The sequence below is a fragment of the Triturus cristatus genome, chromosome 7 (genome assembly GCF_964204655.1).
Source record: "Triturus cristatus chromosome 7, aTriCri1.1, whole genome shotgun sequence".
NCBI lineage: Eukaryota > Metazoa > Chordata > Amphibia > Caudata > Salamandridae > Triturus > Triturus cristatus.
In genome coordinates this window covers 859700089-859712293 of record NC_140590.1, presented here as the reverse complement: position 1 = coordinate 859712293, position 12205 = coordinate 859700089, and the positions used below count along the sequence as shown (strand labels likewise).

General features: G+C 43.6%; 1 protein-coding gene across 1 annotated transcript in view; it reads left to right on the top strand.

Annotated features, from left to right (window-relative positions):
- Positions 1-2600: 2600 nt before the first annotated feature.
- Positions 2601-12205, top strand: part of LOC146810747 (protocadherin alpha-C2-like) — an 839920-nt gene continuing 830315 nt past the window's right edge. Inside the window, exon 1 of the mRNA XM_085617796.1 lies at positions 2601-4741. Within this exon, the coding sequence (XP_085473922.1) occupies positions 2705-4741 (2037 nt within the window). The 5' untranslated portion in view covers positions 2601-2704. The remainder of the gene's footprint in view (positions 4742-12205) is intronic.

Sequence of the window (12205 nt, the reverse complement as noted above, 5' to 3'; positions counted from 1 at the left end):
AGGTAGCTTACATCATGCTTGTATTAACCCTTCACCAGATAGTGTAACCTCGGTTACAAGCGGCATCTGGAAGGACCAAAATGGATACGGATCAGACCGAGCCGAGAGCTGTCGATGGAGCTGCTCCTCAGAGCTGCCATGACTGAGGTACTTTTGCGGAGCTGTATGTGAGAACCGGTGCAGCAGCAGCAAATAATGCTAAACTTGAGTACAAAAAGGTAGGGATTGAGTTGAAAGTGTCCGGTTGAAAATAGGGATCAGAGTTGCAGTTTCTTTCACAAGCACAAAAAAATTTAATGTTATATGGAGTTATGAGATATCTTTGAATAGGCGTGGTCATCATTGTCTTGCTTTCTTTTATTTTTGTCTTATACATCTACTGGAGTAAATGTTTTTGGTGATTAAAGGGTTCCATAGAGTTTCTGGACTGTGGTAAAAAAAAGTCATTTTATAAATGAATGCACTTGACTGAAAATATTTTACAAAACATCTCTATGCAAATAGAGTGTGGCTTAAATCCTATTTCATTTTGCTCTCTTCAGGATGCAGTTTTGAAAGCAGAGCTGTAAAAAGACCTGTTGCTAACAATGTACATGGTGTGAGCTTTTGGGTCTTCCCCTTTTAAACACTGCCTTTTTGGTCTGCCTCTTCCAGCAGTTATTTTAAACTTTGTCAATCAAGTCTTGGCTCATCCCATTGGAATATTCATCTTTCATCTAATGTTTTGACTGTGCATACTGCACCCCAGTGGCATAAGGCAAGTCCATGCAGCCCCTGTGGCCAGAGGGAGTCCCAACCCGCCAGGGAGACCCCAGCCCTTCAAGGGGGCCCCATTCAGCTCGAGGTCAAATCATATTTGTGAGATATGGGCGGTCCTGGGGCCCTGTTATCACATTATTAGGGGGGCATCATTTTGAGTCATGCCACTGCTGCATCCACTCCAGTGCTTTATTGAATTACACAAGGAACAACTTTACAACCAAAGCCCTCTCTGTCCTCTTGAGCTGCCTCCGTCCCCTGTGTCCCACTTTAATGTTGACTATGTTAAGACATTAAACTCAGACCTATTGGCTTTGCCAGTGCTCATAAATTGTGATTTTGTTTCCTACATTGGAGCTAAAATGTGGCTGATATTCATCAGGTGGGTGTGCCACGTGCGACCAAAATAATAAGATATGATGACAAGTGTCTGTCCTAAAAGCTACCTGTACTACCAGTTGCGCGTGTTCACTTGTGCAGCCAGCTGTTACTTTGAAGTTTAAATCTGCAATAATATTTGTTTCTTCAAAAATGACCTCCAAAGATTATAAACTAACCAAGAAAGGCGCGCATTTAACTGGCGACGCTAAAAACTAAACAGAATATTTTGAAAATCAAGTAATAAAAACATAGATTCAAACAGAGGTGGCATTGAAGGACATCTGGTAAAATTACAAGAATAGAACTTGCTGGAGTGTTTTTCACTACCTCATTTTTTTATTTGTTCAGTGTATGGAATGACCTACATTTGCCTATTTTTATGCTAAAAATGTAATGTAATAATTGACACGTTCTGGAAAAAGACATCAAACTCGTAGGGCCTCGTGTTTTCAGTTAACTAAAATCCACAGGCGCAGTTATTCTTTCAGCGTGACGAACACAATTGGTCATTTTATGATTTTACATTTGATTGTCTGGTGAAGCAATGTGTTTATTCACGAGGCAATAATGAATTTATGTAACTCGAATACATTTTTATTATATCTGAAGGTTGATACGGACGACCCTCGTCGCTTTTTTTTATAAATGATAGTAAAGGTAAACTGACAAAATTTCTGTTTTAGTCCTTTATATTCATTTTCTTTTCAGCCGCGATGCACTAAAACGTTTAACCGTTCTAAATAAGCCAAACGTTAGTTTAAATATACAAAAAAGAATAGAACTTATTTATGAGTTTCAAACTATAATAAAGTATATAAGTGGTTGATACAAATATGTACTGCATTACCTGAGTAGCTATATGTGTTTTGTTTTGTGCATTTTAAACATTCTGTGCCCTGACATTTATTCCTCATGTATTATTTCTCAAATCTCAAATCACACTCTAAGTTTAGATGTTGGTTACAAATAAATAATTGTCACGTACAGTGTGCTAATAGTTCACCAATAAACCACTAGATGGCAATGTTAGCTTGTTCCTTGGCGCTGGAGGCATTTTTACTGGAATCAACGGTGTACTTAATTAACGCCCCTCCCTCTGTCAAAGAAACGGTGGACTGCACTCTGAAGGACTGAGGAAATTAACGATTGAGCCTCGCTTAAAATCAGAAGCATAGCTTATATTTGCCTTTGGGAGTTCGCCTGCTTGTTCCGTGGAATGGTGGTCCCGTGTGGAATCTTCTTGCAGAAATGGCGCCGGGGGTGCCTCCCTCTTCTCCTGCTGTCTCTATGGGACCTCGCGCTTGGACAGCTCCGGTACGCAGTCTCCGAGGAGGTGGAGGTGGGGACGTTTGTGGGAAACATCGCTAAGGACCTGGGTCTCGATCTGGTGCTTCTGAATTCCCGAGGGCTGAAGCTCGTGTCTGGCGCCGCGAAGCCGCCCTTCCAGGTGAATATGAACAGCGGTCTGTTACTGACTAACGCCCGCATAGACAGGGAAGAAGTGTGCGCGCAGAGTCCCGTCTGTAAACTCGTTTCAGAAATAGTCATTGATAACCCCCTAGAAATGCATCGCCTGGAGGTAGACATTTTGGACGTGAATGATAACGCCCCCGCCTTTGTGGACAATGAAATCACGCTGAGTATCTTTGAGTCGGCTTCACCGGGGTCTCGGTTCCCGGTACAGAGAGCCGTGGACCCGGACTCGGGAACCAATGCTCTTCAGGGTTACACGTTAAGCAACAATCCTAATTTTGAACTGCACGTCATATCAGATTCTGATAAAAGGAAATCTCCTCAGCTGGTTTTAAAAACATTATTAGACCGAGAGGACGTGTTCCTGCATAAGCTAATGTTAACTGCCTTTGACGGAGGAGAACCGAGGAGATCTGGAACTCTTCAAATAAACATACTGGTCCAAGACGCCAATGATAACGCCCCCTCGTTTGATCAACTCATTTATCGCGTAAAATTGTCGGAGAATGTGCCAGTTGGGACAACAGTGGCGCAGCCTCACGCCACAGATCACGATGAAGGTCCCAATGGTGACGTCATGTACTATTTTAGCAAGCCTGTTTCTGAAGTTGTGAAGAGAACGTTCAGTATAGATACAGACAGTGGTGCGATAACTGTGCAAGGTGAGATCGACTTTGAAGAAGCCAGAGAGTTTGAGCTCTCCGTTGAAGCTGTAGACAAAGGTCCATTCGCTGTTCCTGGCCAATGCAAGGTTGAGGTGGAGATTCTTGATGCTAACGATAACACTCCGATTATAACCGTAACTTCTCAGGCGCGCTCTGTTCCAGAAGATACCAAACCTGGGACAGTGATCGCCCTCTTGATTGTTTCAGATGAAGATTCGGGTGAGAATGGGAACACATCCTGCTCTCTGCCACCTGGGCTCCCCTTCGTCCTTGAGAACACGTTCAACAATCACCACTCTTTGGTGCTGAAGGGGTCACTCGATCGAGAGTCTGTGGAGCACTACGATGTCACCCTCACAGCTGTGGATGGAGGGTCACCTCCACTTTCCGCCTCCACAGTCATTAGTGTGCTAGTTTCTGATGTGAATGATAACAGTCCTAAGTTCACACAACCCTCCTACTCACTTCACCTGGTGGAGAACAATGTCCCCGGGGCGCAGGTGTTCACTATATCTGCCGATGACCCCGATCTTAAGGAAAACGGACACATTACATATTCTCTCCTGAGAGACATAGCACATGGTGGCTTTGTCTCTATAAATTCAGAGAATGGTAAAATCTATGCTATGAAATCGTTCGATTATGAAGAAACTAAACATTTTAGGTTTCAAGTGGAGGCGAAAGACGCAGGCGTTCCACCCCTCAGCAGTAATCTGTCTGTGGACGTCTTTATACTCGACCAAAATGACAACGCCCCAGAGATCTTACCTTCTCATCATCAGACACACTCTCTTGGTGGGGAAGTCATCTCTCGATCAGTTGAGGCTGGTTATCTGGTGTCCAAAATCAGAGCTGTTGATGCAGATAGCGGGTACAATGCCTGGTTACTTTATCAAACGGGGCCTTCCAGAGATAGTTCCCCTTTCAAGGTTGGACTCTACACAGGAGAGATTAGGACATCGCGGCCTATTAGAGACAGCGATGCGGCCAATTACAGGTACATTGTTGTTGTGAAGGATCACGGAGAACCTCCTCTTTCCTGCACAGTCACGGTCACAATCTCTTTATCGAATGGCAATGAAGAAATCCACACAGAGTTTAGAAAAGAGCCAGAAACCGAGCATTCTATTTCAGATATAAATCTGTATTTGGTTATTTGCATCGCCGTCATCTCTTTTATGTTTTTGGTTTTTGTTATCATTTTTGTGGCTCTAAGAATTTACAGAGCAAACAACAGCCTTGCAGGTTATAACCAAAAGCATTATGCAGCTGCACTGGGAAGCCTGTGTTACTTTGAAAACAGCTATAACGTGTGTCTGAGGAATTCGGGGAATGGCACTTTGGATATTAATGGGTTGTATCCAGTGTTGCCGAGAGAGAGCGCCGACGAGATGAACAGATTTCAAGTTCCACGGGACACACCACAAAATGTAGATGACCTGCTAATGATTGGCGAAGATCAGGTAAGTCGGCCTTGGTATTTGCTTCACGTCTACCAGATAATTATAACAGAACTAATGATGAATGGTTAAAGTGTGGCGCAAATGCATGTTGCATGCTTTACCAGTCTGTGATTTAAGACTCACTTTTAAGACTGCAAACATGTTTTTATAAAGCATTGAAAGAAGTATACAAGAAAATACAATATTTTGTTACTTATAATGCAGTTCAGGGTGATCTCAGCTTGGTCATTTGGGGGGCTCATTACTTTGTCTTTTTAATCTGGCATCCTTGCCGGTTGAAGGTATGACAACAGAAGGGATTATTGTACTATCCTAATTAGTTCAAAAATATTAGTCTTCATATATGGGGGGTTGTTATAACCATTCGGAACATAAACCACAAATCACAATTGTTACTTAAGCTGCACTTTTTAACTAGCTGTCTATCAGTTGAGAAAGGTTCTCTTGTATGAAAAGTAAGAGCCATTTATTGGGGTAGCTGGCACAATACCTGGTTACTTTGTAAATAAGACTCAATCTAAGAATACTTCCTTTACCAATGTTTTATTAGTTATATAGTTATAGGCAGTTATTAGAGCACCACATCTATTAGAAGAAGTCATGAGGCTACTAACTTGTCCACTGTTATTGTGAAAGATCATGGACAGGTAGATTTTAGAGGGCAGATATGTGGATTAAAACACTCCCTGCCATACACTATAAGGATATTGAAAGTCACCAAGGCGCTCCTTGACTATATATAGGGAGGAAGCTGTAGTCTGAGTCTCTTTATAAGGTCATGGAACTACAAGATGACTTGAGATATTCTTTAAATGTGTGGCAGGAGAACGTTATTCCTTATAATATGTGCTAACACCATCAACCCTCCCACTAACTCCTTAAGGGGCATATTATCAAGGACGGCGTTTAAAATTATCGCCGGTTTAGCGGCAGAAAACTGCCGCTAAAGCGGCGATAATGGGCTTGATAATATGCGATTGAGAATTCCAATAGAAGTCCATGTTCTAGTGTCAACATGGGCTTCTATTGGAATTCTCACGGGCATATTATCAAGCCCATTATCGCCGCTTTAGCGGCAGTTTTCTGCTGCTAAAGCGGCGATAATTTTAACGCCGTTCTTGATAATATGCCCTCTGGTTCGTTGCATCTTGCTCTTGCATGTTCATTGCAGAGAAGAAGAAGAACAACAGAATCTCTCCCGTAAAATTAAAACAAACTAAAGCAGTTAGTAGTTCTTGGAAAAATATATTAGAATCTGTTTAATGAAACTCATGTCAAAAATGCTGTTTGTCATATTGTGTAGAAAGATCTTATCTGTATCACCTGTAGTGTGAAAAAAACATGTTGCTCCTTTCTACTGATACTTTTTGTATTTTTAGAAAGAAAGTCAGAAGAAGAAATAATCAGTTCCTGATTTTTTTGTTTAAACTGCAGGTATAATTTATGCTCCAATTATGCTCTGTGTCATGTCTTCCACATTGGCTACTTGCTCGGGAAAAAGGCATTGCGGTTTCCTAACTCAGCTGTAACAACTTATTACTGTGTAGCAGCTACTTCGCTTCTTTATTACAGTCAAGTAGATGTCACAAGTCGCCTACAGAAAAACTTTTTTAAATGTCTAATTGCCATGCCCACATCAATGAGCCATATGGAAATCAACTTAGAGTTTATAAAGGAGTGAGAAACAAAGCATTCTATATTGCCTTCATAACAACCAACATCATTGTGCTGTTGCATTTAAAATTGTGTGTTACCTCAAAATCATCTATTAAGCATTTGAGAGCAATTCTTGCAGTGGCACTTTGAATGTCAATGGTGATCAGAAAACAATACAAGTGACCTGCATGAGTGGCCAGTTGCAGGGTACAAGCAAAAGAGCATCTATGACCTGCTAATGATTGTTGAACATCAAGAAAGCCAGAGTATGAAAAGCAACAGGTACAGAGTGTGTACAAATCTGTACAAGGTCATACAGGAGGTATTTCATTATCATATGACTGCATTTTGGTGAAAATGTGAAGTTCTTTGGCAGTGTAAATCTAGTTGCCCTGTTCTTGTGGGATATTCATTGTTAACAAAAATGAGTGTCAGATTGTCTTTTCATCCAAGCATGTGCAGAACAATGGGATCTCTGAAGCCATAGTAATCCAGGTTAATACCTTAAACGCGTTCCCTTCCTCGTGTTAAGGATGCTGTTCATTTATCAAAGACTGGTGTAAGCTGTGAGTAAAGCAGTGGGGTGAAATGTGTGCATGATCTGCAAATTTGTTTCATTGTCTGAAATGCTGCCGTGGGCCGAGTACAGTGGAAGAAAAAAATAATGTTTCAATGAAAAGCTTAGGGAAAGTTCCAAATGTCTAACTAGATTTTAACCATTAGCTTTCTGAAATCACTATTTTGGTGTTTTATGGCTGAATTTAATTCGGGAATTTGTTAAAAAGACATCGTTTGGAATGCTTTCCCCATTCAAAGTCATTTTCTTGGAATTCCAAATATTTTCTCATTTCTACTAATTACTAAAGAACATAATGTTGACATTCCACTCCAATCTATTAGATAAGCAATGGCTACATTAATGCAACTTACCTAGCTGACATACATATTGATTTTGAAGCTTACGTATCCTATCTTTAAACCAGGGGACTTTGACACCACATGAAACTGTATTGACATGAAACACATGCAGACATACAAATCCTGATGCATACCGTTTACAAACCCTCTACTCTTTTATCTGGGCACATCAAAATCCTGTTTATTTTCCCATATGTATGAATTTAAACACATGCTTTTCAAACAGCTTTCATGCCGTAAGCAAGCTTTCATGTGGTAAGAATTTTCCTAGCTCCTTTCTTAGGGCCCGATTAAGAAGGCGGGGAGATGTCACCGACAGGCTGCCGGTGGCGGTCTCCCCGCCATCGTAACCAACTTCACTGCCCACCATATTATAATGGCGGGCGGATGTATAGCGGTCGTAAAGACTGACCGCCACGCATCCAACGGGCTTCTTGATCCCACCAGTGTGGCGAAAGGGCTCCTAGTCCCTACAATGGTGCCTACCAGGCACCGCCGTAGGGATTACGATGTCCCTTTCCACCTGCCTGTTCAGGGCAGTTAGCCTGCCATGAGTGGTTAACCCACCATGAAAAGGCCAGTGGAAAGGGACTTTGGGGGCCTTTAGCGGGCCCCCCTGGCCCCAGACTCGGACCTGTGGGCACCCATGGTGCCCCCCTACATATCCCTGCACCAAACAGCAGACACCACATGGTGCCTGCCACGTAGTGCAGGGATGTGTAAATTGGCCTTTTTTTGCATTGTGGCAGGTGCTGTAGCCAGCAGCACCTGCCACAATGCAAAACATTGGCAATGCAACTGCCTCTTTGGCAGTTGCATCGTAATTTGTACTGTGGGACTGCTGCCTTGTAGACGGGCGGTTCCAAATACGAAATGATGGCAGAAGGATCGACGTTCGTCCGCCATAGTAATCAGCCTCTTAATTCTTAATCCTTAATCAAAATGTATTTCTTATTAATGAATTGGATTGGCTTCTCACAGGGTCCATACAGACACAATGACCAGGCCAATCCCTGTGGCAGGTATTACAACATTCTTTTAGGGAGTCACAAGAATATTCACTCCATTTTTATTTCCTCTGAATGCAGAGAAACTCCTGCTAATGCAGGATCATAGATCCAGCTCAAAGGTAGGACAAGGGTCTGCGCATGAAGCGCATGCCAGTCGAAACAAACAATTCAGCCTCATTATTTAATTGCGATAGAGATCAGGATTTACAACCATTTTGCCCCTCTCCCTTCCCCTAGTCCAATTTAGATGACACATATGCTACCTTTGTTGCGTTCATGTATAATGTGATGGAGCAAAATATTATCAGTCTCTTAATGCATCTTTGGTCTCTTAATGCATTTGACACTCAGTCCATTGGCTGTCTGTGGAGAATCATGTGATATTTTGTATTATAGCAGTGATTCACAAACCTAAACAATCTTACAGGCCTACCCCATGGGATCCTCGGGCTGAAGTTAAGTGTCCCTTGGTGTCTTATATCACAGGACAAGAACTAGCTTTGTATTTAGGGTAAAAACAAAATGCTAGAGGGGCAGAACACAACTCCATATGAGATAAGTGGTAGAATGGTTTGCAGCCAGATTTAATATAATATACAATAATAGGTTCAGAAAGAACCTCAAAATCCAGTTTTTTTAATAGCTTTTTTCTGATATTCAGTGCTGCAAGGTCCATGCTGAAACCTCGGTATTCCATTTATTGGTGCCATATCAATAATCTCACTTGGATTCTAAAACCTGCTGCATTATCTTTGTTTAGGGTGGCTGTGGTGGTGTTGCATCTAGATGAAGTTAAAAAAAGCTAGGTTTAAATTCAAGAGTGCTACACCTTAGAACACCAAAATCGTGCTTTTAAGATTGAAATGTCCCTTGCATGGCTCTGGAGAGCATGTCCCTATCCCTTTATCTATGTCAAGCGGCTGTTAAATTCATGATCTTTCTCTGTAGGTTTTTTATTTTTGCCTTAGTGAACTAGACAATTATAGATGTTCAACGAAAGCCACCTGTGTGAAAAAGATTGACACTTCGGGGAGAGGAGTTGGCCTAACGGCTAGGGCGGTCAACCTTGAATCTTGGGAACTGGGTTCGAGTCACTTTTGAAGTCGAAGGGCACCCAAAGTGAAGCCCTCCTTTGGAGAGAGACTATTGTCGTATCAGCTGAGATAGACTGGGAATTGTGGCACTATTTATTTTCAGTGGAAGGAAGAAACCTCTTTTGCCTTTCTCCTTAGCGAAAGAGATTGCTACTTGCCTCACATGTTAAAAGGTCTGCTGGTCTCACTCAACTGGATACCTGTTTTCATCCCTGTGGGAAATGGATGGAAATTAAATCTGACTATGCATATGTGGGGTAGGGAGAGAGTACTGTGTGTGCTTTACTGTCTGGGTTTGGAAGGCTTCACACAATAGAGGGCTTACAGCGAAGTAGCTTAACATGAGCTGCAGGCCTTTGTTGATTTCTGAACCTTCCCTCGTAGATGTTACCATAACTGGTCTCTGGTGGCAGGATGAAATACCTGTTCTTTTTGGGAGTGAGTTCTGGGATCTTTCTGTACCTCTAGTCATATTTAAGTAGCTATGTGGAAGTGGGAATCCCACAGCCTACCATTTGAAATGTAGCCTTCTATTTCCTGTTAACTCCACAGTAGCGACTGGTGTGCAGTCAGAATGGTGGTGCAGGGGGAGAAGGGCTGTGGACAGGGGGCAAAGAAAATAGTTTTAAAAAAGTTAAAAAAAATAACTTACTTGCCGCATTGTGTCCGCTTAAACGCCGCTCTTCTGCTTCGTCCTCTCGGCAGCCAGAGTCTCCCAGCCTTCCATGTGGCAAACCCTGATGCTGCTGTCATGCATGAGAGCGGAGTCAGGATTGGCCTGAGTGCCGAGGATTTGAAATGGGTGGCCAAACCCACATGCGCACTGAAGGCAGTGCTCACCACTCCCCCTCCTGACTTACCTCAAGCTGAGGAGCCGCCACTGTAACTCCACCCCCTCTTCTTGCTGCATATCCATGAGAAAGAATGTGGCTGTACTAGTCTGAGTCCAATAAGAAGAAAAAAACATGGAACTGTTTGAAACCAATCCCGGAGAAGGGCTATGAAAATCATATCAGCATCAACAAGCTCTGATTATAGAAGCTCCATAAAATTGGAACATCACAAGAATGGATTGGCCAAATGGAGAATAAATAATAAGCAGTTGTTCTGTCACATTCCAAAGACCAGGGATAGGAGTTACACAGCGTTGTAACTGAGAATACAACTGTGTCCCGTAGCCAAGATCCTTGATTGTCCTCTCCTTTCCAGGTTGGCTACAAACCTGAACAAGGCCCATGTGAGGAGAGCTGTACACTACCTGGAGAAGAGAAAGCTGTCTTGTAGGGAAACAGGATTGCTGGACTGCATCCCCTGTGGAGAGCAACCTTGTAGAGATCCACCTTCCGCTGGTAGCTACTTGCTGTGCAATGGACTTAGGTTATGATACCTTCTGGAACTTCAGGTAAAATGTGCAATAAAAGGGAATTAAGTCCTCAGGATGGATTTGCTTCTTAATTCTGCAAGAAAACTTTTCAGGAAAACTGTTTGGAATGTTTCTAATCCTCCCTTACCATCATTATTTCTCTCCAATAAAATGTCAGTTATAAAGCAGTCCTGTGTTTATCTGTACCATTAGTAAGGACACCCAATCAAGGTAATTCTTTAGATGCTCCATAATTCTGTAGTGCTTTCCCTGTGTGCCTGCATTATTACTGCATCAAAATTACATATTTTGTAAGCACAAAGTCTGTGTATAGCTATAATGTTAGAGTCGGGGATCTCTGGTTGGCGCAAGGTTGCCCTTGTGTCAAGCAGGAACCCTCTCCTCCACGTCAGGGCGCAGGATAACCCCTCGCGAATGACCCTTGCTCACCCTCTAGGTGCGTGGCGTGAGCAGCCAAGGCGATTCCTCAGGCGTTGTTGGTTAAGCACTTACAATCGTACACACAGTAAATACATTAATCCCCCCAGAAACGGACACCAGACTTGGATATATGTAAAAATACGTTTCTTTATGTAAAAATAAGGTATATATATCTCAACAGACTTATCACAAGACCAATAACGTTTTCGCTAGGCCACCAGGTTATACAGCAGGCAAATGTTCTTGGTTCGTAGCGTCAAATGGATAGTTCGTAGTCTCTTTACTTGTAGTTCCAGTACTCACAGAGATCGACTCCTGCGAACGGGGAAGTAAGGCGTTGCGGGCCCCGAGCCCGATACTGGAACTTCTTTCGTGATGTGGAGAGTCGGCACAGGTCGGTGCGACTCTCAGCTTGGAAGTGTTCTTGGGTCCTCAATCAGCAGGTGTGGGCACGTAGGCAGGCGCGGCCAGCGACCCTGTAGCACGGCGGTGCAGGAGGGTCTCCACAGCGGGGGCGGCGCGGCCTGAGATGTCCGGGGATAGCGAAGCGGGGTCGCAGGGCACGGTCAGTGCAGCTGGCTGACCCGGCGTAGATCACAGTCGTCGGACGGCTTCCGGCAGGAGGGGTGATAGCGCGTTCAGCGCACTCCAATGGCAGGCGGTGACAGGGATGCAGGCGGCCTGGCCCGGGGACAGAGAGCGGCTCGGGACGGAGCGGGGCTCTCACGGGATTGAGGCAGGCGAGCTTCTGAGTGTCACGGCCCTCGGAGGGGCGATGAGGGGCGCAGTCTCTTTTCCAGCGGGATGCACACACGGCTCGAATTGGAGGACGAGCAAGAAGCACAGAGAACCCACTGTTCCTGGGGTTCAGTTCAGGGGGCAAGCTCAGATCAAGCCCTTGGAGAATGTTCAAGCACAAAGTAGCAAAGTCTTTTCAGTAAGTCTCTTCCTCTCCTCTCTCAGCAAGGCAAGCAGCAGGCCA